Genomic DNA, 24007 nt, shown 5'->3' with positions numbered 1-24007 from the left:
TGTAAATATGTATCACCATATAATTATAACTGTATAGATCATACACATCATACAAGAAGCATCATATTGTGCTACTACAAAATTACCACTGTGACTGCTGTCACTTTATCACTGTCAACAATAAGCCGAGGGTGATACCTCCATCTGAGGTAAATGGAAATGGAACTTTTTTCTATTATTATTGAATATCAGCAAAACCTTCAAACTGAATAAACAGTTCTTTCTCTACATGTTTAAATAAAATCTGTTCACTGCAGGTTGAGGATCTAATTCTTTCCATATCCCCTGAGGGCAAAACAGAAAGCAATTATTAATATTTCCATTTAATAATAAAAATGGATGTATGTCTTATTCAGTTGACTAACATCATTTGCATCATTACCACCAGCCTCACCATCATTTGCTTTCAAAATTATAACACCATTTGGACTAAGACTATGTTAATATTTTATACCTAATGTAATTTAATGGGACATTTTACATATACATACATCTATGTGTGTGTGTATATATATATATATATATATATATATATATATATATATACATATACACACACATATACATATACATATACACACACACACACACACACATATATATACATATACACACACACACACCGATCAGGCATAACATTATGACCACGTTTCTACGCTTTATCAGCTCCACTTACTATATAGGTGCACTTTGTAGTTCTACAATTACAGATTGTAGTCCATCTGTTTCTCTGCATACTTTGTTAGCCCCCTTTTATTCTGTTCTTCAGTGGTCAGGACACCCATGGACCCTCACAGAGCAGGTACTATTTGGGTGGTTGAGATTTTTATATATATATATAAAATATAGTAAAATGAATGATAATGAAACTACAAACCCCCACCCCCCCTTTTTTTTTTACATCTTGAAAAGTCTTAGTCTTGTCTGTTTCCTCAAACAGTATTGACTACAACACTAATACTTAAGTCTTGTGTACTGTCTTGTCATGCTTTGCAAGTTGCACCTCAGCACCTGAAGACACACCATTTAGTTTTGATGTATGCCTACATATGGGTGAAATAACAAATTAATAAGTCTGAATATACTTAGCATGTGATGAAAGTTTATGCCCATCAATTAGCCTAAATCCTAAGTCACACACTTGCCTCAAATTATATTAAGTAATCTCAAAATGTTAAGTTTTCTATACCCAGGCTAAAAATTGTCTAGAAAAATAAACAAAAGATAGATAACAATGTCCTAGTGTCAGAAATCTGCCTCAAACAAAGGAACATTTCCCTGAAAACCTAAATTTACACAATTTTGCCTTGACTCAACAGTCAGCCAAGACACAGAGCTCTAGTGCAAAACTAAAGAAGCAAATTTAAAACACCAAACATTTCCTAGCTGACTGACCATGTTTGGGTAAGAAAATTGAACGCTTGATTTTTAAATGAACTGTTCCTTTAATCCTACATTTATTAAATGTAAATCAATAGGATCTCATACAAAAATGGGCTATTATGGGTTAGTCTTATTATGAATATTTGATAAAGTTTATTAAACAATATAGTGAGATGATACTTCCTGAAGGCCATGGCTCCTGATTGTCATCTACCATACAGAATATTTCTGTCATCCATTTTAATTTCTTTGTGTAAAGCAAAGGCTCAGAAATGTTTTCTATGAATCTATTTATTCTTGGCATTTACAGATGAGAAATTGTTCCTGCAAACAAAGGCACTAAATTAGTTCACAAGCTTCCATCAGCAGTAAAATGATAGCTGTGAGTACAGAGGAGTGATGGAGTAGTTAAACATCTGGAATGGTTGAGAGTAAACGCAAGTGCAGTTTGTTCAGAGGCTGCATTGCTGTAGCTTCTTGTCCGCTTGCTTTAGGGAGATCCAGGTGTTGAGCATGGAGGCACGCAGTTTGGCCCAGATCAGGTGGTCAGTCAGACCCAGGATTTGAGCAGCATGTTGGGCAGCAGCATCTGGAGAAAGAACTGTGGAGCACCCCAGTCCTGGAGGAGCCAGAGGGGAAGGGAGGAGAGAAAGAGAGATCTCTATTAGAGCTGGGTTACTTTAATCTGGAGAAGTACTATGATTTAGGTGATTATCCACAAACAATGGTGAATCTGAAACATTTGTAGTATTTAAAAGGCTAACGGTAATCATTTTAGAGTTACTGCTGAACCTGTATTCTCTTCAGTAACTGTAGTTGTGCTCAATACACCCTCAAGGTAAAGTAGTAATAAAATCCTGGTAGTTCAACCATGTAGCCATGTTATTGGTAGTGAGTGGGCACGTGTTGTGTAACACTAAATTCGAGATTCAGTCTGGGTAATCTGGGGAAATTACACAATTTATTACACTGTACGAATGGATCAGTCACATCACATTATAGATAACATTACAGAACCTCTACAGGTAACTACAATCCCACCACAAACATACAGAATCTTGAAAAAAAACAAACTCTTACCACTAGGCATGCGAAGAGATGACCAGACATCCTGAGCACCCCAATCAGGGGTAACAGGCGGGCAGTTAATGACAGGATAAGCTGTGTTTCCTGACATCACAGGACCCAAACCATTACTCCTTCCTGCAACTGCTACAAAAATGGTGGGGACTCCATCACCTGGGGAGATTCATTAGTATGGATTAGCCATTTCAGAGTCTTAAAGCCTGTTTATATACTCATTGTACTGGGCATTTGTACATGGAAGATGGTTACATTAACTTTGTGCTCAGAAAAACAAAACAAAAAAATCCTATTTTTCTCAAGTGAAATGTGCTACAAACAGTCCTGTGGAGTAAGAAATTAAAGGGCCCATAGAAGAATGAGTGCATTTTTTAAAAATAGTTTGATACAGTATGTAAACACAGTATGTTTCAAAATGTACCTTAGTCCATATATAAAAACTAAAACAACTCATTTTGAATTTACTGTTTTCACAGCAACGCAAGAAAATACATTTTTACATATAACCACCTATTGGTCGACAGCATATTAGCCCCACCCACTCTGCCTACAGATGTGTAGCCTGGCAATTCTTGCTGTTATAAGGTAGTTACATGGACAGCCACTTTACATATGTCCGTCTTAAAGAAACAATAACAGTCTGTTCAAATCTAAGGAAGATATAAGGAGAATAGTCATGTAAAAATCATTACTGCTATTTTTTGTACAACCTCATTTCCAAAAAACAAAAGACAACATATTAAATGTTGAAACGGAGAAATTGGATTGTTTTTTGAGAAATATATGCCGATGTTGAAGTGACACTTCAGGAAACCACAGTTCATCGCTGCATCCACAAATGCAAGTTAAACCTCTATCATGCAAAGATGAAACCATAAACAGGACCCAGAAAGATCAATTAAGATGGACTAAGGTGAAGAGGAAAAGGTGTCCTGTGGTCCAACGAAACAAACATTGAATTTCTTTTGGAAATCATGGACACTTCTCCAGGCTAAAGACGACTCAGCTTATCAGTGCACAGCTCTAAAGCCAGTATTCATGAAGGTATAGGGGTGCATTACTGCACATGGCATGGGGGACTTGCACCATTAATGCTGAACGATATATACAAGTTTTGGCAACATATGCAGCCGTCCAGATGACGTCTTTTTCAGTGAATGCCTTGCTTATTTCAGCAAGACAATACAAACACACATTCTGCACACAGTATAACATCATGGCTCCGTAGGAAAAGAGTTTGGGATGCTAAACTGATCTGCCTACATTACAGACCTGTCACTGAAATAAATTTGTGTTTTATAAAATGCAAATGACAAGAGACCCCGAAATGGTGAGCAGCTGAAATTCTATATCAAGCAAGAACAGAAAAACATTTCACTTTCAAAACTACAGCAGTCGACCTCCTCAGTTCCCAAATGCTTACAGTGTTGTTAAAAGAAGAGGTGATGAAACACAGTGGCAAACATCCCCCCGTCCCAACTAATAAGTTGTTCAAAACTCAAAATGGCATATATTTTTCAAAAAACAATAAAATTTCTCAGTTTCAACATCTGATGTTGTCTTTGTACTATTTTCAATTAAATATAGGGTTTACATGATTTGCACATCGTCCCAAATTTTTTTTCTAAAGTGTATTTTGTACATGAATCCACAAAAACCATAAGTGGACCTCAGGGGAAAAAATAAAATAGAAGAGAAATGTAGAATGTGCAGCCTTTAACAGAGAGATAAATCATAAACAATCAAGCACATTCATGCACGTGTGTGTGTGTTGCAGAAAGCCACTTTACCCTCATATTCAGCTTTGATGCGCAGTGTCTCATCAGGCCCTTTGTGTGCGGAGGTGACTCTAAGATGACAGGGGATTCCATATGAGCTGCAGGCTTTACGGATCCTCTCACAGTGAGCCATGTCAGAAGTCGAGCCCATAAGCACTACAACCCTTCCACTCGTCTGGGACTCCAGAAGCAGCTACACACACAAAATGCAGTTATCATAAACTCAAAGTTGTCTTTGTTGTGTTACACAGCAGATGATTAAGAAGACAAAGACATTACGCTCTACCACATATTCCACTCTGCTTAGCAGCAAAAAGCATTACTGCAGTTACACCACAAGGTAGCGCCACTGCACAGCTCAAACATCAACAGACAAAAAAAAGGCAGCTTCACCATCAGTGGGCAGTATGGCCAGAAAGTTATATGACAGCATAATTAAAACTTTGGAACATATCAAGTCATTTATTTTTTTAAAATAAAACCATTTTAGACGCTTAGGAAAACCTATTTTTATAGGTTATCAGTGGCGTATTATTCTGGGATGTCCCTTCACTTTTAATAAGAATCATTTTTTACAACCAAAAAATTATGAAAATAGTTTTGTGGTGCAAAAAAAAAAATAAAAATAATAATAATAAAACTGAACAGTATGTAGATAAACCTATGTCAATGTTGCTTTCTTACACTAGCCCCAAGGCCTGGCAAAAACTATGTTAATGTTCTCCAAGGCTTGTTTGTCTGATACAACTGATAGTCAGTGGCTTCTCAGGCGGTACGAGGGAAAGCATTGTAACGGGTCTGCTGTCCATGTTAGGGTAAGGCTAACAGCAAAATACTGGCTATTCCTTTATGTCTGTTGGCTCAAAAACAAAGTGGTCTGCTTCAGATTCGACAGACTACAAAGGAAGTGACAGATGCACTGCTGCATTTTTTATTTTCATTTTAAATTTGCCGGAAACATTCCTGACTCGGCCAGTCAGCTAAGGAGGCTAAGATTGGTGTGGCTTGCACTGTTTGTACATCATGTTATCTACATATATTTGTAGCATACCAGTATAATGGTTATGATAAAACCCATACCGGAGGAAGAACTTCAACTGGTATACTGGATAAACCAGTATATCACCCAGTACTATTTGAAAGAGTAATTTCTGGATGTCCTAGTGCATGCCTGGTTGAGTGAATCAGTGAACACCTTTTAAGGTTATGAGGTTCACTGAAAAGGCCATCCAAATGAGCTATGGATTTTATTGGGATTGAGGGGGCAAGTCCACCAAGGGTGAACAGTTGCTCAAGGTGAACAGCCCAGGTCAAACTGGGCAAATTGGGCAATTTCAGTCAGATACATGTAAATGTTTAACTTCCCAACTCTAATCAGTTTTAAACTGCATGGCGGGTTTATAGTGACCTTTTTTAAACTAGAATTTCTAAATAATAGCATGTGAGACAAAATAGGTAAGAGATATAGTAGTGTTAAAAGAAATTGATTTAAAAAAAAAAAAAAAAACATTTGGCAGTGCTGCACATTGCTCAGTCTTACCTTTACTCGCTCAGAAACCCACTCAAAGTTCCTCTTTACCATCTGCATGGCCTCAGGTGTGACCTCTTTCAGGTCTCTGTAAACCTAGAGAGGGAGAGGCAGGACACCAGGTTCAATCGCCTGCACCTAGCAGCAACTGGCTGTCATAGTGAGGTCTGAAGCAGTACTCTTCAGAGAGCACATAGCTGCAGCCATAATAGAAAAACGTGATATGCTTACAATGTTTGGGGGCGATTTCATAGCCTATGAAAGTACATACACACAAATGACGACACCTGTGCAAAGCACTGCAAATGAATGGTCCTATTGGACAAACAGAGTATTCTCCGGTTACTGTGGCAGTTATAAACTTCAGTACTCAAGGGGACGACGCAGTGCAAGTCAGATTGTCAGCCTGTCAAATTAGAGAAAAGGGGATCTGCTTTTATTCTAACATCCACTACAACCATAAACGTGTTGGCTTGAAGAGTGAGTTCTGCTTTACTTGTTGCATAGAAACTGAATAGAAAGTAGGGTATGTTAAGTCTGTAAATTTCTCTTGAAGAAAAGATGGAGAGTATTTAGTCTCTCCTGTCTAACCTATGCCAACACTGCCATAGCTTTAGAGCTATGGCACTCTTGTTACAGTAACTGAAGAGCTTAAAGTGAAAAGCTTGCCTGTTTGTCTTTCTGTTGGCTACGATCTCCAGATGGCCACAGCCTCCACGAGTCGTTGTCAATCACATCAGCCAGCACAACCTCCTTGGTAGTCACGTTTACGCCAAACTCAATCTGAAGGTGGAGAATTGCAACATTCAGCACCAACAAAATAACTACTGGCCCATTTTGGGAATACAACCCATTACTAATGGACTAGAGTGTCAGCATCAGCAGTGTGTTTTGCTTTTAAATGACACTTCAAATTTGATCATAAATAAATGCACATCATTGCAGTAGCCGGAAATAACTTGTCAAGAGAACCACCAATGGAAGTAATTTAGCCATTTAAAAGCTGTAGCTGAACAAAAGGGCTACCATCACTGAGGCATAGAAACAGCTGGGCTTCAGGCTGGAACTATGGATAATTTGAAGGGTCAAACTAGAACAATGTGTTAATAACAGTGACATTGTTAATTTAGTTATGTAGTCATAAGTTGATAGCCAAAATCTAGCTTATTTAGTGTAAGTTCAGCTCCATAATGTGTTCTAGTCCAATGAAGTGAAACCCAGCGCTAGAAGGTACCTTCATGTCCACCAGGGTGCAGTTCTGGGTGGCCCAGGCCTTCTCCAGGATCTCGAAGATGGCTACTGTGCTCTTGCTCATGATGTCCACCTCGCAGCGACCGATGGACAGTCCCGCCAGCTCAAAGCCAGCTGCCAGCACCTGCTCCTCAGACCACTGCGGGTCATTATTAGCATCGTCCTGTGCGAAAGCAAGGCAGATCAGAACTGCAACGAATATGGAGAAAATCTAGTTACTCTCCTCACAACAGTCATATTCACGAAATGAGTAGGCCTGAATCTAGATCATCCCCCAAATCACACTAATGATTTTAAACCTTATCTGACAACCTAATGGCACTGCCTCAGTTACTTTTTGACCAATGCTTTGTTCTCAGGGCTTGAGTGATAACAACTCGATAACAGTATTGTCACGCAGTTCTCTGATCAACACGCTCTTCATTTTCTGACAACCACATGTCAGACAGTAAACCAGAATAGACAGTGTTTTGAACTATTACTAGAATCAATTTATAAGCATGTCTAAATAAGGCCATTTCTTAAGGCAACCTTAAAACAACATGGGTGAAGACCTACCTTGAAGAACATCTCCAGCTTCAATGGAGAGAAGCGGTAGCCTTCTTTGACCCCTGGGTTCCTTTTGAGGAAGGACCCTGTAGCAATGCGTCTGCAGACCCACTCAATGGGGATCATCTCACAATGGCTGGCTACGAATGCTGTCTCTGAATGTTGCCTCACAAACGCAGTCTTAATGCCTGACAGCACAAAGAGCAAACAATGATCACTGAACAACGGTCTCCATTTAAACCTCTTAAAAAAAACAACTTGAAAGTGCAATGTTGTAGAAAGGGATCATTGATGAATGCAATGTTTTGTAGGGCTCATATGCTCAATCTCACACTTCTGAGAGCTGTAAACTAACGCTGTTAAAAATGTGAATCATTGGCAAAGTTACACTAACAGCAATTTTAAACTTGAGTGGTGAACAGACTTTTATTTAAGTATGCAGTCAGCTGGAAAATCAGTTCATGGAGGAGTAGCTGTGGCAAAATAACTAGACACATAACTCGGTAAATGGGTCAACACCAACAATGGACAGAACATGAGCAACTATAGGCAGGCAGAGATGTGCATGTGTTCTGCTTAATTTAAGCAAGCACAAGTCACAAGGAAGTGATTTCACAGCACCAGCATCATCATGAGCTACACGCATGGGTTGCAGTTACTCCAATTCACTAAAACTGCTCTGTTAAGGGTGTAACTTTTCATTTAGGTCTGTGTTGTAATACAGAAAACTACAAATATCAGGTGAAAGACAAGATTGTAGCAATTGCTCTAATCACAAAAAAGGATCAGATGACATCCAAGTTTGCATTAATAAACCTGAGTGCTGCTACTTTATGCAAATAGAAGGTCTTAGAAACCTATCAGAACCTGTTTGGACTGGACTGTTTTCTTCTCTTAAAACTACTCCACAGAATCTTACACAGTACTGTAAATGTTAACTTTTCTAGCCAAGAGTCTTCCTATTTATTTACTATTCATTAATGTATTCTAGAACAATCTGAACCACCCAGTATAGGACATAAAACTGTACTTTGAACTATCAGGCTCTAGAGACCATGAGTAAACTGAATTGAAAATACATAAAAGCAAATGAATTTGCAAAAGGGAGCTGCTATTTTATGTAACATAATGTTAGAATGGATGTAATGATAATCATCCATCAATACCTCTAACTCTGAAAATCAGTAACACAGTGCATCCGTATCACAGCATACCACAGAGACAGTATATCAGCCAGTGCTGGTAGTGGACAGTAAATGGTTACAGAGTGAAAGTGTTGAGTGCAAGATATCATTATGATATTAGGATGATATGATCAGTGAATCAAGGGCAACACAGGCAGTAAGAGCATCTGTGGGCATGAGGACACTGAACCACTTACACACACACAAACAACTTTATTCAGAACTCACCAGCGTCCTGCAGGAGCTTGAACACACAGCTGGTGGTCTTGTTTGCAATTGCGGCCTTGCCCTCCATCTGGTCTTTCCGCACCGCATTGCCGGCAGTGATCTGGTCTTTGGACTGAACCAAAACATGACCAGGCTCCTCCAGGAGCTCAAAGATCTGCTTAGTCTTGCCCTCGTTCAGTTTCTTGCCCAGTTTCAGATCTAAAAAGGGGCAGCCAAGCAACATAATGTCAACATTCAAAGTTTGATAGCCCTCCTGGTTAAGTTAGTTAACTTTAATCAGTGGCTTTAATTACATAGCAACTGTGTGGACACTAGGGGTGGGCAATACGACCATATTTATTTTAATAAATTACGTCTCTATAAGCTTTTCTGAGCATATCTCGGTACACATCGTCAGCAGTTAAAGAACACAGAAACTGCATGTTTCAATACAAAGACAGCATAATGAATCTTGTTTAAATGGATACGAAGCAGCACATTTTCTGAAATGTTTTGATTGTCGTATTCAGTTTTTAGCAATATTTTTATTCTGGCACCACTTTTCCTTGTCTTTTTCAACCAGTCAAACTTTATATCACCAAATATCGTAGTGAATATCGTGTATCGAGAAAATGTCCAGGTATTGTGATGTATTTTCGCTGTATCACCCACCCCTACACTCTACAGCATGGTAAACAAACTCCTGACGCAGACGATGCAAAAACCTACGACATTCAGAAATAAATCGATGGAACAAACTAAAGAGGGAAAACAAAAGCTGTACAGGTTTATTGCACCTGGTTTCAGTTCACAAAATCCCTTCACCTCACTTCACTCTCCCTGCTCGCCTCGTTTACTGGCACGCTGCACCGACAAAGCGTGGAGAGCACAAAACGAGTCAACATCATGAAGCTGCAATAAAACATTACGTACCCGCTGTCGACGCCATTTCGGTTGAAACTCTTATGTCCTGCAAGAAAACAGATGCTTTTAATAATCATAAACACAGCAGTACTATCGGTCTGTCTACACGTATTCCTAAAAATAAGAGTAACCGCTACCTGTGGCTGTGAGAGGGGACGGGCCTCTCTGTGTCCAACAAGTGGAGAAAAGTTGGGGGGAATGAAGAGAGAGAGGGGGAGCCAACACTTTTTCACCTACTAAGGACACGATTACGACACTCTGCTGATTTATAAAAACCAATCAGAATCACGCCGCCATCTTCACCACGTGAGGAAAAAATCGTTTGTCTATTCTTTTCAGCAAATAAGCTAATCTTTTTTCCTTCCTCACAGATTCAGCTGACCAACGTCTCCAGCTGCTGTGAAGTTGGATGGCGCAAAGCTCGTTTATAACCTTTAACCACTTCTAACCAGCTTTGCACTTTCGGTTTAACTTGTAGTTAAAATACTTTCCCGCTAAACTACAACTGAGTTTGCTTTGCTCAAAATAGTGTAGTTTTGGAGACTCAGTCGAGACTGGAGGAGCACCCCTCGGTTTCAGTTGGTACAGGCCGGTGTCAAGCAGCGTCGTGCAGCAGCACGTGCTCGGACCGAGCGATTTTGAGGCAGCGTGGGGGGCGGGGGGGCGCGACCGCGGGAGAGAAATCAGACGGAGGGCTCGGAGAGACCTATACTGCGGGCATGGAGTTTGAAGAGTCCGGTATCGGAGAGGAGTGCGGCGTTTTCGGCTGTGTGGCAGCAGGAGAGTGGCCAACACAGCTGGAAGTGGCGCAGATCCTGACGCTGGGTCTGGTAGCTTTACAACACAGGTAAGGTGCTTTGGGTACGTCCATTCAGCGTCTACGGACTGAATGGAAACCGGAGCTGACTTTATACCACTTTATTAAGTTTATTATAAGTCGTATAGAGAGCTGTGACGAATGTTTCGTTAATAATCACGGTATTGTTTTCCCCCTTTCTCAAGGATTTCAGAAACTCGAGCTGGAGTGAATGTTTTGTAGTTAGTTATGCTCGGGTCTCCATGTGACTCTTAAGGGCTTTTACACAAGAGTGGTTTAGCTAAGTGAAGTCAGCCTGTCATAGATGTGGTCGCAGCTCTGAACTGAGACACTGTTATTTTGGGAAAGTGTTCAAAAAGTTGCCAGAAATCTCCTGACTCTTGTGTCTAGGCATGGGAAGTTAGGGGAGTAAAGACCTCACTTATTATATGCAGCTCTATCAATTTAAACCATGGCCCTCTCCTGAAATCTCATTTATCAGGATAAATTTCTGCAACTCACCAAGTTTTCAGATGCTGGTGTGTTGGAGGCCATTGAACACACAGAGGTGATTTCCATTATTGGGATGTATTGATCCTGCTCTTCTTTGCACTGATAGTCAATGTTCTCAGACCAATCTGTACTGCTGTCTCCATCATCCAAGCTCTGATGAAACCTTTTAAAGGTCAGACTGTAGTCTGTAAACACAGGACAAGAGTTAAAGGATCACAGTGGCGATTTATCATAATCCAAGTCAGCAATTCTATAAGGCATAAATCCATAATTCATATCCATGATGGTGGGCAATATGGCAGATATGTGACAACACAGTACCTAAAGATATTGTAATGGTACATAATATTTTATATTTATATAAGTAATATATAAAAAATATGATATTTATGTAACATTGTATTATACGTAGCATTTCTGATGTTTTGAAAAACTGGAACAGTTCATTGGCAAAGCAGCAGAGCCATGATTTAAACTGATATCAAAAACTATGAAATTTGTAATGAAATGCTTCATGCTGCTCTACGTCCAATTAAAGGGACCATATTCTTGGTGTGTTTTGCGTGCACTTTATACCAAAAACATTCCTAATTTACTTGTACATCAGCATTTTAGACTTAAGAATTAAATCAGGTTGTTATTATTACTGTGCCTTTAAGACTGAGAATATGTAAATGACCCATGTAGTGATTGGTATTGTGTCTCATTTGAAAAGTCTGAAACACTCCTTATAACTTCATTGTTAACGGGTGGAGCTAAACTGCTATAGGCTGAATAGGTGGACATATGTAAATGTGTTGGTCAAAAACAGGCTGTTTGAAAGTCACATGTTTGAAAGTCAGTTTCTGTACATGGTCTGTTTTGAGACTTTGAACAATGTTTACATACTACATCAAACTCTTTATATAAAATGAGATAAAAAAATTTTTCTGTCACATGGGCCTTTTATGCAATAGGTCTTCCCCCAGTAGATCAAAACCTTAGGCAGTAATGCCACTTCCGAGCCTCATTTCAAAGACCTGTAGATGGCCTGTATTTGTCAAGTTTCCTTTAGGTACTGATGATGCCCACAATATGCTCAGAAAAGTAATTGTGATATAATTATGATATCATATTGCCCACACCTACTGTGGATATTCAGGCATTTACTTTTTGTAAATAAGCCTTACAAATAGAAGAATTGCTCAGTACCTTTCACATGCATTCATTATATTTCGTATTTACTGCTGTGTGTTCTTTATGTCAGCCTGATACACATGAGAACTGTCAGAAGTTTTTATTTTTTTATGAAATTGAAAAAAAATGAATATCCCTTTTCTCTGACTGACTAGTGGCATTTTTGTACTCATTTTCTTTCTTAATCTTGTTCTGCTCTGTTAGTCTGTGACCTTACAGGACCTTTAAATCTTTTCCATGTGCACTCCATGCTCTTCTCATGTTGTTTCTATTAAGGCTGTGGTCACAAGGCTCAATCACACTGCCAGTCGTTAGACTCATTAAGCAATTTGTTCCAATCTAGTGTTTTAAATGAAGGACAGTCTCCTTTTAATGAAGTGAGAAGAATGAAGAACCTTCATCTGCGGCCTTCCTCTTTCTTCGTCTGCTTGACGCTGCATGCTCCTTCTCCATGAACGTCGTCTCAGTGTCATCTGCACACAGACACATCCACATAATCAATTTATTACGCAGATCTGAATGGGATTTTTTTTTAACAGTCCATTGTAGAAAAGTGATGCATCCTTCATGAATGAATTCATTGTGTTACCTTTGTTTACTTTGTATTCCTGACCTCCATCGTATGTTCCAGCTGTGACCGAGTGACTACACAAAGGCTGCTCTCCGTATCCTGCCTGCACGCTGTCGTTTGACCTCACCAACATGCCATCCACCGGAGCCCCTGTTTCATATTCCACATCAGTGTCCTCCTCTAACCTTCTCAAATTGGTATCTGTTTTGGCCTGATTTTGGGCTGCTCGGGTGATGATGCCAGGAGACCCCCTCAAAATGGCATCATCTATAGCCTGCTGATCATATTCAACAGCAATGACGTCGCAGTCCTCCTGTGCAGGTGTTTCACCAAAGGAATGCTCTTCAAACATGGGAGGACTGAACATCCCAGCAGTCCTGTAGAGGCCTCTGATGGGCCTGGACAGAATGCTGTCTAGCTGTTCATAAAACTTCATGATGCGACGAGTGTCCCCGATATCGGCTTTGCCTCTCTGTAGAGAACGGTAAAGATATTTCAGGTTCTTGTATTTGGTGCGACACTGCTTCCAGTCTCTTTCCACCCCCTGCTGAAGAAGCCGGCGAGATATTTGCACAAACACATCTTTGTTTCGGGTAGAAACCTGCAGTTGCTGCTGGATCCCCTCCTCTGCCCAGATGTTGAGCAATGCTGCCACCTCTTCCTCGGTCCAGTTCCGGCCAGAATCGTGAACTGTGATCACGTTCGCATCATCTGCTGGCATTCTACTCATTGGCGATATGGTAGGACCTTGTGTAGAAAACAGCAGATGAAAAAGATGGCAATGCTTTAAAGTATTATAGGGCTTATTTTGAATCAACAATGCAAAAACAAAGCTACAGCGATATACAACCAAAGTTAATTTTAGACAAATATATAAAAGGAATTCAGTATGTCAGTACTGTGCAACTTGACAGCTTTCAAATAATTAGTAGGACGCTGCTGAGCTATAGAATATTTTAAAATGACAGAGAAAGCTGTATAGCATCATCAATAAAGTTATAATAAATTTAACATCCAAAATGCCTGATAAAATCTTGAGGTAGATACCCTGACTAAATAATGCAAATAGATAGTTACAGTAGACGTTTTATAATATATAACAATTCCAATAAACAAAGCATATAAAATACCTTTTGGTGTCTTTACGAAGATGTAAATCTACATTGGTTTGTAAATTATATTTGTATATGAAACATATTATACATTTACAAATAATAAAAACAAATTTTCTGAATGGTATTTTGAATGCCAAACAAAAAAGGCATTCTGCTGTAGTATAATAATATCCTAACCCTAGAAACCGATAAATATACATTTAAAAAAAATACCATTTTTATATGCTTTTGATGCTATACTCAGAATAGACTATTTTATTTTTTCACATTTCCAGCCTTCTTTGCTCTCCATAAGTTCAACACTGAAAACAGCAAGCTACCTACCTATGCTGTTACCCTAGCCTGTGCAGTTACAAGTGAATGGCTAGATTTCTCCCTTTCCACCTAGCAAGTGATAGGTCACATTGCCACCTAGTGTACTGTAGCAGGACTTGTTCAAAGTTCAAACCTGATAGTATCAGATTATAAAACATAAGGTTATAGCCATTTTCCTCAAATTTGCATTATTCATGAAAACATGGTTGATTTTCATTGTTTCTTTTGGTTTATTGCTTGGGTCTACAGTACTTTACTTATTTGTGTTTGGACCCGATGACATACCTGTATCTTTTGTGATGAGTGGATGAGAACCTGTGTTGATTATTGTTTGCATGTCTGCCAGACTTTCATCTGTAAAGGAGGAAAGGTAAAGGTGAATAAGAAACAATGCTGTCAACTAGACAGCATTGAAAACATCAAAGCACTTAGTCGTTGAAAATTACTCCGCTTGAGTTCAGTCTCTTACCATCGTCGATCTTAATGTAGTGGTCCTCTCCAGGTTCACTCCTCCCAGATGCCTGTTCTGCCTCTGGTCCTTTCCTGGGTGAATCTTCGTCCTCATCTGGGCCGTCCTCCGTGATCTTGCCCTGCAGTATGGCGTCCACCTCTGCAAAGAAGCGCATGGACCGACCTTGGCTCTTGCTGACCTTGTAGTCATATTTGAGGTTCTTGTATTTGGTGCGGCATTGCCTCCAGTCTCGCACCACGCCATGCTGGACCTCCAGGCGGCGGGCCATCTCTTGAAAGATGGCCTTGTTTCGATGGGTGGTCTGTAGACGCCCTTGGACATCCCGGTCGGCCCAGACGGTGAGGAGAGCCCGGATCTCTTTGTCGGACCAGTGCCTCCCTCCCTCCATGCCTAAGAAGGGAACAGACTAGTGATCTCTCTTTTAAAAATGAGTACAAAAATGTGTCTGCTGGTACCTTTTGTTCCAATCTGTGATGAAGTCACACTAATTTGAGAACAGTAAAAATTGGATCTTGTATGTATGTAAGATCTATATGACTTAATTAAAAAATTATATACTTTTAAACATCAAAGGTGACTTTTGTTGTGGAATTAATAAATAAAGTTTAGTTTTTGTGTAAAATAACAGAATTGTTAGTTTTAAATACTACATTGAAACAAAAAAACATTGATCTTGGGGAAAGTTTAAAAATGAACTTATTATGAAATTATTTTAGCTTTGTTAAGCATTTGAGTTCAAACAAGTGGTACTTAAGTTTTTTTGGAGTAAGTGATCCACCATTGTGACAAAATCCAGAGTTAGACTGACTTAAAGTTAGCTGGCTAAGCCCGAAATCCCGGTTTGTGAAAAAATCCCCAGATGTTATTCAGGGTAATAAAAGCCCAGATGTGAAAGAAGTGAAGTTCGCCTTTTAACTATATTTCTGGAAATTGGGCTTTTTTTGTGCTCATGTTGGTGTCAAATATTTACCCTCCTGAAAAGTGCTCAGGGAAGTGGCCCCTTCTCTCCTGTTGACAGGGCTGCTGTGTTCTTCTGCCGCTTCATAAGGCCTCTGTGTCGCCCTGCTGTCGGCCGGTGCCTGGCCTGTTGGGCTGTAGACAGGCTGTGATCTGGGCGGTGGAGGCCTCCAGTCCGGTAGAGCCATCGCTCTGCTTTGTGTCTGGCAGCTGAGCCAGTCCCTCAGAATGCCAAAATCTCTCAGCCGGCTTGAGATGGCCTCGTACTTGGCCCTGCTCTCCGGCTCGTCCCAGGCCTCCCTCTCTCTCCACGCCACCAGAAGAGCTTTCACCTCGTCCCCTTTCCAGTGGCCTGTCGTTCCTCTCTGCTGCTGCCTCTCCTCTTCTCTGCTACCACTCCTCTTCTCCTCTGCACTAGGCTCCATGTTTCTGAGCTAGCCTAGAAATGGCTTCTGTTGAATTTTCGCTTGTGCTTTTTTCCCTCCTCCCCTCTGCTGCTCTCTCACCCTCCCCCTCCTTGCCTTGAGCTCGGTGTCCTAGGCAACCAGACAGTTGAGCCAGTTAGGGATGGCCACGTGATGGAGAGCAGCTTTGTGACTGGCTTAAGCTGTGGGGGAGGGGTGGGGGGAAATGTGAGAAGTGGCTTGGTGAACGAGCCACACAGCTGCAGCCGCAGCGAGAAGCTCTCCAAATAAGGCAACTGATAAAGGCTTAGAGATTATGAGAGAGAGAGAGAGAGCTGCAAAGAGCTTTCTCATTTTAGGCTGCGCTTTCTCTTTTTGCCCAGCAGCTTCCTACTGTTTTTTTTTTTCTCCCTTATTCCTTCAGTCTGTTCTCTCTCTCTGTCTCTCTCATACACGCACACATTCCACAGTTCCTCCCTCCGCCCTTCGCGCCTGCTCTCTTTCTCTGGTTAACCTGCTTCACACACGAACCAGTTTGATCTGCCTCAGGGCTTGAAACCAGGCAGCCAGAGAGTCATAAAAAAAACAGAAAGAGGAAGCGCGCTGCTTTGATTTTGATAGGCTCACCGTGCTGGGAGGGGTTTCTTTACAAATACATTTTTATTTGCCAGCCTTGCCAAGACATGTTGCTGCAGCGCTGCCTGCCTGTACTATTTACCCTTTATCACAAAACTGCAGACAGACAGTCCACAACCAGCATAATATGACATGCTAGTGAGGTTGTTTTAAAGCAGTTAGCAAGGTAATTAAGTATTAACGCTGTGCTTTTGTTGTGTTAAATAGGGGTCAAGAAAGTGCGGGAATGGTTACGAGTAATGGGTCCACTCCACCCACATACACCACCCTAAAGGTAATAGAATTAGAAGTTTATGTGGTTGAATGTGCAGAAATGTTTGTGCTCTTTAAGGTAAAACTAAATGCAGATCAGTTTTCTGTTGTACTTGTTTGAAAATGCCAGCTGCCATTTACAACATGCTAGAAATTCATGATGAATGGACCAATAGAAATGCTCCAAAACTACTTTTACAAGCCTGTAAACAACAACCAGTGCAAAAGCTATCAAAAACATTGATAAAGTCCTTTCAATCAGGTACTATCAGTTGAAAGTTTAAAGGGCCCATATCCTACATTTTGCTTATGCGGTTTTATGTACCAAAAACCGTCATAACTAATTTTGACCATTTTCCAACCTCTATTTATCCATTAACTATACAGACTGTTTTTTTTTTTACTCTACTTAAATTTGATATATGTAAATGATGTCCGTTCTTATTGGCTGCCCTGTACCAAGCCTCTCAAAAAGCCGTCCGAGCTGAAACACTCCTTATAACTTGAATAACCTGAATGGGTGGGGCTAAACTGCTCCAGGCTGAATAGAAGGATATAGGCAAATATGTTGGTTTTTGTGACCACATTTAAACAGTGAATTCAAAACAAGCTGTTTTTGAAGCTTACTTTTAATATATGGACTGTGTTGACTGGGGAGTTAATGGTACATCTTGAAGCTTCAACAATATTTACATACTATATCAAACTCTTTCATTAAAAACTAAGGAAAATTGGGATTTATGTGAAATGGGCCCTTTTTACAGAACCAATCAAAATGTTCTTTAGGGGGCCAAAAGTGGTTCTTCTAAGGCATTTTTGTCACCTTTATTTTTAATATTGTGTAGTAACAAGTAACTGATTAAACTGATTATCTTATTTTATTAATTTATTAGTATTTTTCCTGTTCCTTTTAGTGTGGTTAATTTTTGCTAATTTTAAATTTCATAGCTCTTTTTAAAATGTCACCACTGTGGCGTCTTTCTGTTCTGGCTTGTTTGCAAACCTCTTTAGAATATCCAAATATCGTGATGCATGTTGTGAAAACTCTCAGGTTATATGAAAAAAACTCAACATCTTAACCCTGGTCTGAAATATGATATAGCATAAAAACAAACTATAAGACATCATAGAGCAGGTCTGTCATTTTTGGAGTTTAATGCTTGTTTTTCCTCTCTCCTTCTTCATTTCCCTCCATTTCCATCCCTCTGTGTTTTTTCTTTCTTCAGGGCATGGGGCTGGTGAGCACAGCTTTTAAATCAGAGGACTTACTGAAGCTGAAATATGGTAACCTGGGTATCGGTCATACACGGTATTCCACCACAGGGATCTCAGAGCTGCAGAACTGTCAGCCGTTTGTGGTGGACACCCTGCATGGCAAGATTGCCGTGGCACACAACGGAGAACTCGTAAACGCTGCTGCCTTGCGCAAGAAGGTGGACCATGAATATTTTTTTCTTTTTTTGATTAGAAACTCATAAGTAAATACTGATGTTTGTGCAGTACTGACTGCATTTAAAGCACAGAGGCAGAGAAAAGCAAGAAGAAAATAGTGTTGTTTTTGTGTGTCATTTAGGTTATGAGACACGGTGTCGGCCTTTCCACCAGTTCAGACAGCGAGCTCATCACGCAGCTCCTTGCTCTGACTCCGCCCATGGAAGAGGTCGATACTCCTGATTGGGTAGCACGGTCCGTTACATTTGTCCATCGTCACATAATCAAAATCCCTCATTGGTTCATTGGACATAGTGTCCTTGAAATTCACTTTAGTGTCACAAGACTAAATTGCAGGCAGGTCAAACTAGGTACCTTCTGGGTCAAAGTGCTGCAGAGATGAGCATTTACCCTCATCTAACATTCTGAATTCAGCCTTGCTAATTAGCTGTTGAGCTGAATCAGGTGTGTTTAATGACGCAGTCTACTGAAGTCTGCAGTGTTTTGGCCCGCGAGGCCTGGAGCCTGACGTGCTATATTGTATACTAATGTCTACAGTTCTGTATTGTGTACTATATTTTTTTGTTCTCACTTCAATTAATTTATTTCAGTATCAAGAACTTGATGACAGAGACACCCACATCCTACTCCCTGCTGGTAATGCACAAAGATGTGATCTACGCCGTGAGAGACCCATACGGCAACAGACCTCTCAGTATCGGCCGTCTGGTGCCCATCTCCAAATTACACTCAGGTACAGAGAATAGAAGAGAGCAGAGAATATAAGCAATGGAATAAGAAGAACAGTGGATGTGGAGAGTAACCAGTATTGCAGTGATACAAGTCAATAATCTAATGTATACAATTAGACATTTTTTTTGCTTACTGCAAAGGTAGTCGATCAGCCGAGACTGTCTGTGTGCTGATGTAGAAATTCAGTATCTTTCTAATTATCTGACCTTTTATCACATTTTATATCACAGTATTATATGAAAGAAAAAACACAAAGTATAAGATAATACATGTCATTTTTGAATAGCAGTAATGTATTGGTGGTTGTACATTTCAAGGATTTCTGTCTTTGAAAAAGCACTATATTCTCTGAGTATGAACAGAGAGCACTACAAGCAAAGGATAGCTCTATAAACGTATAATAAACCATGGGAGCACAATATGACAGCATAGTGAAAGCAAAGTTGTTCTCCTTATCCCAAAAATGGCAAGTGAAACTGCAGCTCATTTGACTAAAATACGGTGACCGTAGGGGTGGGCAATATGACAAAAATATCATATAAAAGTGTGTGTGTGTGTGTGTGTGTGTGTGTGTGTGTGTGTGTGAGTGATCATGTATAAGCAATACTTTGACATTTTTAATGATACAGATTATGTATCACAATGTTTTGACACATTTAAATTCTGAAAATATCGTCATGTTTCCGCATTTCAAAGTGTCCACAATAACAGTATTGTATGTGTGAATGTTGTGGTACATGCCTAGCCAAGACATTTGGTATCCAAAGTTTGCTTTTTATCTTTTTTTTAATATATTTACTTAATATATATTTTTTAGTTTTGCACTGGAGCTATGAGGCATCACACTCTTTCCTCAAATTATGTTAAGTAATTTCAAGAAGATTTGCTTTTGTGGTTTCTGACACAGTATGACATACTGTTATCTCTAAAAATGGACAAACACTCATCAGATAGCTAAAAACAGTAGTAGCCATCTTGCAGCCTGAATTTTGTACATACTTTTGTCCATTTTTATAGATAACAGCATGTCTTACAGTTTCAGAACCCACATAAGCAAGTCTATCCGACTTGACTTAGCATGGGTTGAAAAATCTATCTGAAAAAATAAAATAAAAAAAAAATCTAACTTTGCACACCAAGCACACCTTGAATGGTCAGCTGTTTCTGGGATAAGGGCAAAATAGTGTAAGTTTAATTTTCACTAATATGTAATTCTACATTTGTTTAGGTTATATAATCAATATCTATATAAAGTGTTTTTTTTTTTTTAATTTTATATTTAACAGTGTTTTGCAAGACAAGGTTTAAATGAGTGCTGCCATCTGTATGTGTCTATGAATGTAATTGAATCTGCAAAATCTTTAATGTGGTGATGTGACACTTCTTCTGATTGTGGTTTTCAGCCAGTGGAGAGGGAGACACAGAAGGCTGGGTGGTCTCCTCAGAGTCCTGCAGCTTCCAGTCCATCGGTGCCAGGTGAGACCAATACCAATCACAACCTGCCACTATGGAACTACATAATAATTGGTATTTCAGGTGGATGGCTCCCCTGTCTCTGTCCACAGGTATTATCGGGAAGTACAACCCGGAGAAATTGTGCAGATTTCCAAGCATGGCATCAAGAGCCTGAGCGTAGTCCCACGTCCAGAGGGAGACCCGCCTGCCTTCTGCATATTTGAATATGTTTACTTTGCCAGGCCTGACTCCATATTTGAAGGCAAGTTCATAATGCTGATATTATCATTACAAGCTTGACCTACAGTGAGGCACAACACTTTCCTAACAGTTTAAATGCTATATGATAAGGATTTGCATTGGCATATTTATCAGTAATTGAAGTATGTCAACATGAATACCCTGCCTTTTGCATCTGTTTTAGATCAAAAAAATAATGTATTAACATGTCTATAATATTCTCATCCTCATCCGTGTTGCTCAGTAGATGTAAATTGTTTCTAATAGCTTATTTAAACCTTTGCTGGTTCTTAGTCTAGCATCAGTCATTGCCCTTGTCTACACTGTAGAGGTCTGATTGTGTGTTGCAGGTCAGATGGTATACACAGTCAGACAGCGCTGTGGACGTCAGCTGGCCATCGAGGCCCCCACTGATGCAGATGTGGTCAGCACAGTTCCTGAGTCTGCCACTCCAGCTGCTTTAGGATACGCACAAGAGGTGAGAAATGGAGATTATGTAAAGGAACTGTAGGCCTGTATTAAGTATGTTGTTTGTGAATGACATGACACCATATCGGCAACAGTTAGTTTGGTACACGCATGTTACACTAAGTTTGTGGTACAAAAAAAAAAAAAAAACTATAACGTGGTAGAACAAAAGTTTAAATTGTAAAAGTTTTAAAAATGTGCTGTTAGATACAGTTTCTTGCACATTGTAACAACATTTTGTTCCTAATGTTGTTTTTCCCTCCCTAGTCGGGCCTACCCTATGTAGAAGTCCTGTGCAAAAACCGCTACGTCGGCAGAACTTTCATTCAGCCAAATACTCGTTTACGTCAGCTTGGAGTGGCTAAGAAGTTTGGAGCATTGACAGATAACTTTGCTGGCAAACGAGTAGTGCTCATTGATGATTCTATAGTGAGAGGCAACACCATCTCACCTATTATTAAACTGCTTAAGGAGGCAGGAGCAACAGAGGTAGGAAGAGAATGAAGGATATAAATAGAAGTTAAAATGTGCTGTTGCTGTTGGGATAAAACTTCTTATCCATTTTTTTTTGTTAACAGAATTTGAAAATGGCAGGTGAATTGAATAGAAATTGTTCTGAATTACTTGAAAAAAATTTTTCTTCCATTAACTGACATTCAAAGTCAAGATGTTTTTTTTGTTCTTCTGGTTTGTCCCAACAGTGATGATATGCTGAATTAGTTCTCATTTATTTATTTATTTATTTTACATTGATCACGAGTGATGTCCAGTCTACCGGTTAAATGGAAGAAAACAGATAAATCAGGAAAGTCAGATAAATTTATGAAGTTATTTAACACTAAATCTAATACAGTTCTTTACCATTTGCTTTGAAAAATCAACTCACAGGTCCACATTCGAGTAGCATCTCCTCCTATACGATTCCCTTGCTACATGGGCATCAACATTCCTACCAAAGAGGAGCTCATCGCTAACAAACCAGAGTTTGAAGACATCGCTGGCTACATTGGTAAGTCAGGATAAGGATAGGCCATTATGTTGATCCCAACCTTAGTCCTGGAATAGCCCTGCTCTGCACATTTTATACAATATAAAGGAGGACAGGTGGATTCCAAAGCCAGGGCGGGGAACTGCTGAATTATGGTACAGTTTTAAGTTAGATTAGCACTTAGGACTTTTTGATTTTGTTAACTTTGAATCATGAGTATGCACTGTATGCAATTATTTCTCCGTATATGATGAACAGTTTGGAATGAGTAAGTGATTATCTGCTGTAACAATGCTCTGGTGTGTTGTGTAGGGGCCACCAGTGTGCGTTACCTGTCTGTCGATGGTCTGGTGGCTGCGGTCCAGGGTGGGATCGAGTCATGTGGGGAGAAGGAGCAGATCAGCTCCAGGACCAAGACGAGCAAGAGAGTTGGTCACTGCACAGCATGTCTGACAGGAAAATACCCCGTCGAGCTGGAGTGGTGATGAAACAGCATCGAACACAATCTTTAACATTCCAGTCCAGACTGTCTGACAAATGGCAATCATCTCCACTAGAGTAGATATATTAGGTCTACTGTACACTGTGATGTGAGATGGAGTAGAAGTTTCTACCTGCATGTAATTTACAAGCTCTGTATTAATCAGGGTTTCCACTCGCTTAAACATCAAAGTCGAGGAGGTTCACTGTCCTGTTTACAATGGGAAATTTGAATATTTTGACAAAATATTCAATGTTAAACACTACAGATTTAAAATAACTGAATTGGAATATATCTCAGTATTTTTCATTTGCATGCAAATTCAAACAGTTTGAGATTTTTTTTAGTTTTTATTTATTTAAGGCTTTTGTTTCAGTTTACCTGCAAAGGTTTGAGTCTGTGGGGACCCTGAATGACTGCCCTGGTAATGCATGCAGTGAACAGCCTATTTGCATATCAAATTCACATTATTTTTAGTCAAAACAACACATAACTCTTGCATTCCTGTGGAAAATAAAGTCCTATTTGAAGCTTAATGTGTACTGATCCTATACTCACTTTCAGCCATTTGTCACTTAAAGCAGTTGAACCTCTTATGACAAATGTGTTATGTTAATGTGTGATATGGTCAGCTCCAAATTTCACACATGGAGGCCTTTTTATCTGAACAGAAGAGAATCCAAGGCTCTTTTATGTTCAGAAGACCAGCACAAAAAATGTCCCTAGAAAATACATTGAGAGTGTGTGTGTGAGGGTGAGAGAGACAGAGAAATGTTTGTTTGTGACTTATTTCGCTCCTGCTGCATTATCAAGTTGTAAAGATTATGCAGACTGTTGCAGCATGGGCTGATGAAACCTGGAGCAATTTGAAGAACCACATCCTCTAGGTTTTAGCTGTATTTGTCAATGAAATGTCAAAGAATCTCTGTGTAAAACAAGCAAAAATCATTTATTAAAAATCCATGTTGGAACATACATGTAAAAGTTTTTGCATTATTATTTACAAACATACTGAACTCACAAAATAGTTACACACCAAAAAGAGCACAGATTTAGGTTATTCCACACCAGTGGTTTGATAAGCAATTATAAATAAA

General features: G+C 39.6%; 3 protein-coding genes across 3 annotated transcripts; 1 reads left to right on the top strand and 2 right to left on the bottom strand.

Moving 5' to 3' along the window:
- Positions 1–1656: 1656 nt before the first annotated feature.
- paics (phosphoribosylaminoimidazole carboxylase, phosphoribosylaminoimidazole succinocarboxamide synthetase) lies at positions 1657–10150 on the bottom strand. The gene is made up of 10 exons (XM_036581506.1): positions 10025–10150; positions 9897–9933; positions 8985–9182; positions 7582–7760; positions 7007–7186; positions 6442–6555; positions 5785–5868; positions 4257–4437; positions 2464–2622; positions 1657–2002 (listed from the first exon to the last, which is right to left on the bottom strand). Exons 2-10 carry the CDS (start codon positions 9910–9912, stop codon positions 1836–1838), a joined length of 1278 nt encoding a protein of 425 aa, XP_036437399.1. The 5' UTR covers positions 9913–9933; positions 10025–10150; the 3' UTR covers positions 1657–1835.
- Positions 10151–10550: 400 nt separating this feature from the next.
- Positions 10551–23885, top strand: ppat (phosphoribosyl pyrophosphate amidotransferase). The gene is made up of 11 exons (XM_036581505.1): positions 10551–10734; positions 17050–17116; positions 18321–18527; positions 18668–18780; positions 19137–19279; positions 20682–20754; positions 20844–20995; positions 21324–21451; positions 21709–21930; positions 22330–22450; positions 22742–23885. The coding sequence occupies exons 1-11, from the start codon at positions 10607–10609 to the stop codon at positions 22912–22914; spliced, it is 1527 nt and encodes a 508-aa protein (XP_036437398.1). The 5' UTR covers positions 10551–10606; the 3' UTR covers positions 22915–23885.
- Positions 11118–17040, bottom strand: LOC118815401 (zinc finger and SCAN domain-containing protein 20-like). Its single transcript, XM_036581504.1, has 6 exons — positions 15816–17040; positions 14843–15235; positions 14659–14727; positions 12962–13690; positions 12768–12845; positions 11118–11381 (listed from the first exon to the last, which is right to left on the bottom strand). The coding sequence occupies exons 1-6, from the start codon at positions 16225–16227 to the stop codon at positions 11182–11184; spliced, it is 1881 nt and encodes a 626-aa protein (XP_036437397.1). The 5' UTR covers positions 16228–17040; the 3' UTR covers positions 11118–11181.
- Positions 23886–24007: the final 122 nt, after the last annotated feature.

This window comes from Colossoma macropomum, unplaced genomic scaffold (genome assembly GCF_904425465.1).
Source record: "Colossoma macropomum unplaced genomic scaffold, Colossoma_macropomum, whole genome shotgun sequence".
Taxonomy (NCBI): domain Eukaryota; kingdom Metazoa; phylum Chordata; class Actinopteri; order Characiformes; family Serrasalmidae; genus Colossoma; species Colossoma macropomum.
Note: the sequence above shows the minus strand (reverse complement) of the source record. Positions and strands in the feature narration are given on the sequence as shown.

Excerpts from the sequence above, each read along its gene's own strand:
- LOC118815401 (XM_036581504.1), bottom strand. The coding sequence starts at position 16,227 with ATGGAGCCTAGTGCAGAGGAGAAGAGGAGTGGTAGCAGAGAAGAGGAG. Across the intron at positions 12,846-12,961 it reads GGAATACAAAGTAAACAAAG|ATGACACTGAGACGACGTTC; the intron begins GTAACACAATGA and ends GTCTGTGTGCAG. Across the intron at positions 11,382-12,767 it reads GAGGAAGGCCGCAGATGAAG|ACTACAGTCTGACCTTTAAA; the intron begins GTTCTTCATTCT and ends CTGTGTTTACAG.
- ppat (XM_036581505.1), top strand. The coding sequence starts at position 10,607 with ATGGAGTTTGAAGAGTCCGGTATCGGAGAGGAGTGCGGCGTTTTCGGC. Across the intron at positions 20,996-21,323 it reads GCCTGACTCCATATTTGAAG|GTCAGATGGTATACACAGTC; the intron begins GCAAGTTCATAA and ends TGTGTGTTGCAG. Across the intron at positions 21,452-21,708 it reads CTTTAGGATACGCACAAGAG|TCGGGCCTACCCTATGTAGA; the intron begins GTGAGAAATGGA and ends TTCCCTCCCTAG.
- paics (XM_036581506.1), bottom strand. Across the intron at positions 2,623-4,256 it reads CATCAAAGCTGAATATGAGG|GTGATGGAGTCCCCACCATT; the intron begins GTAAAGTGGCTT and ends GAATCTCCCCAG. Across the intron at positions 2,003-2,463 it reads ATCTCTTCGCATGCCTAGTG|GACTGGGGTGCTCCACAGTT; the intron begins GTAAGAGTTTGT and ends TGGCTCCTCCAG.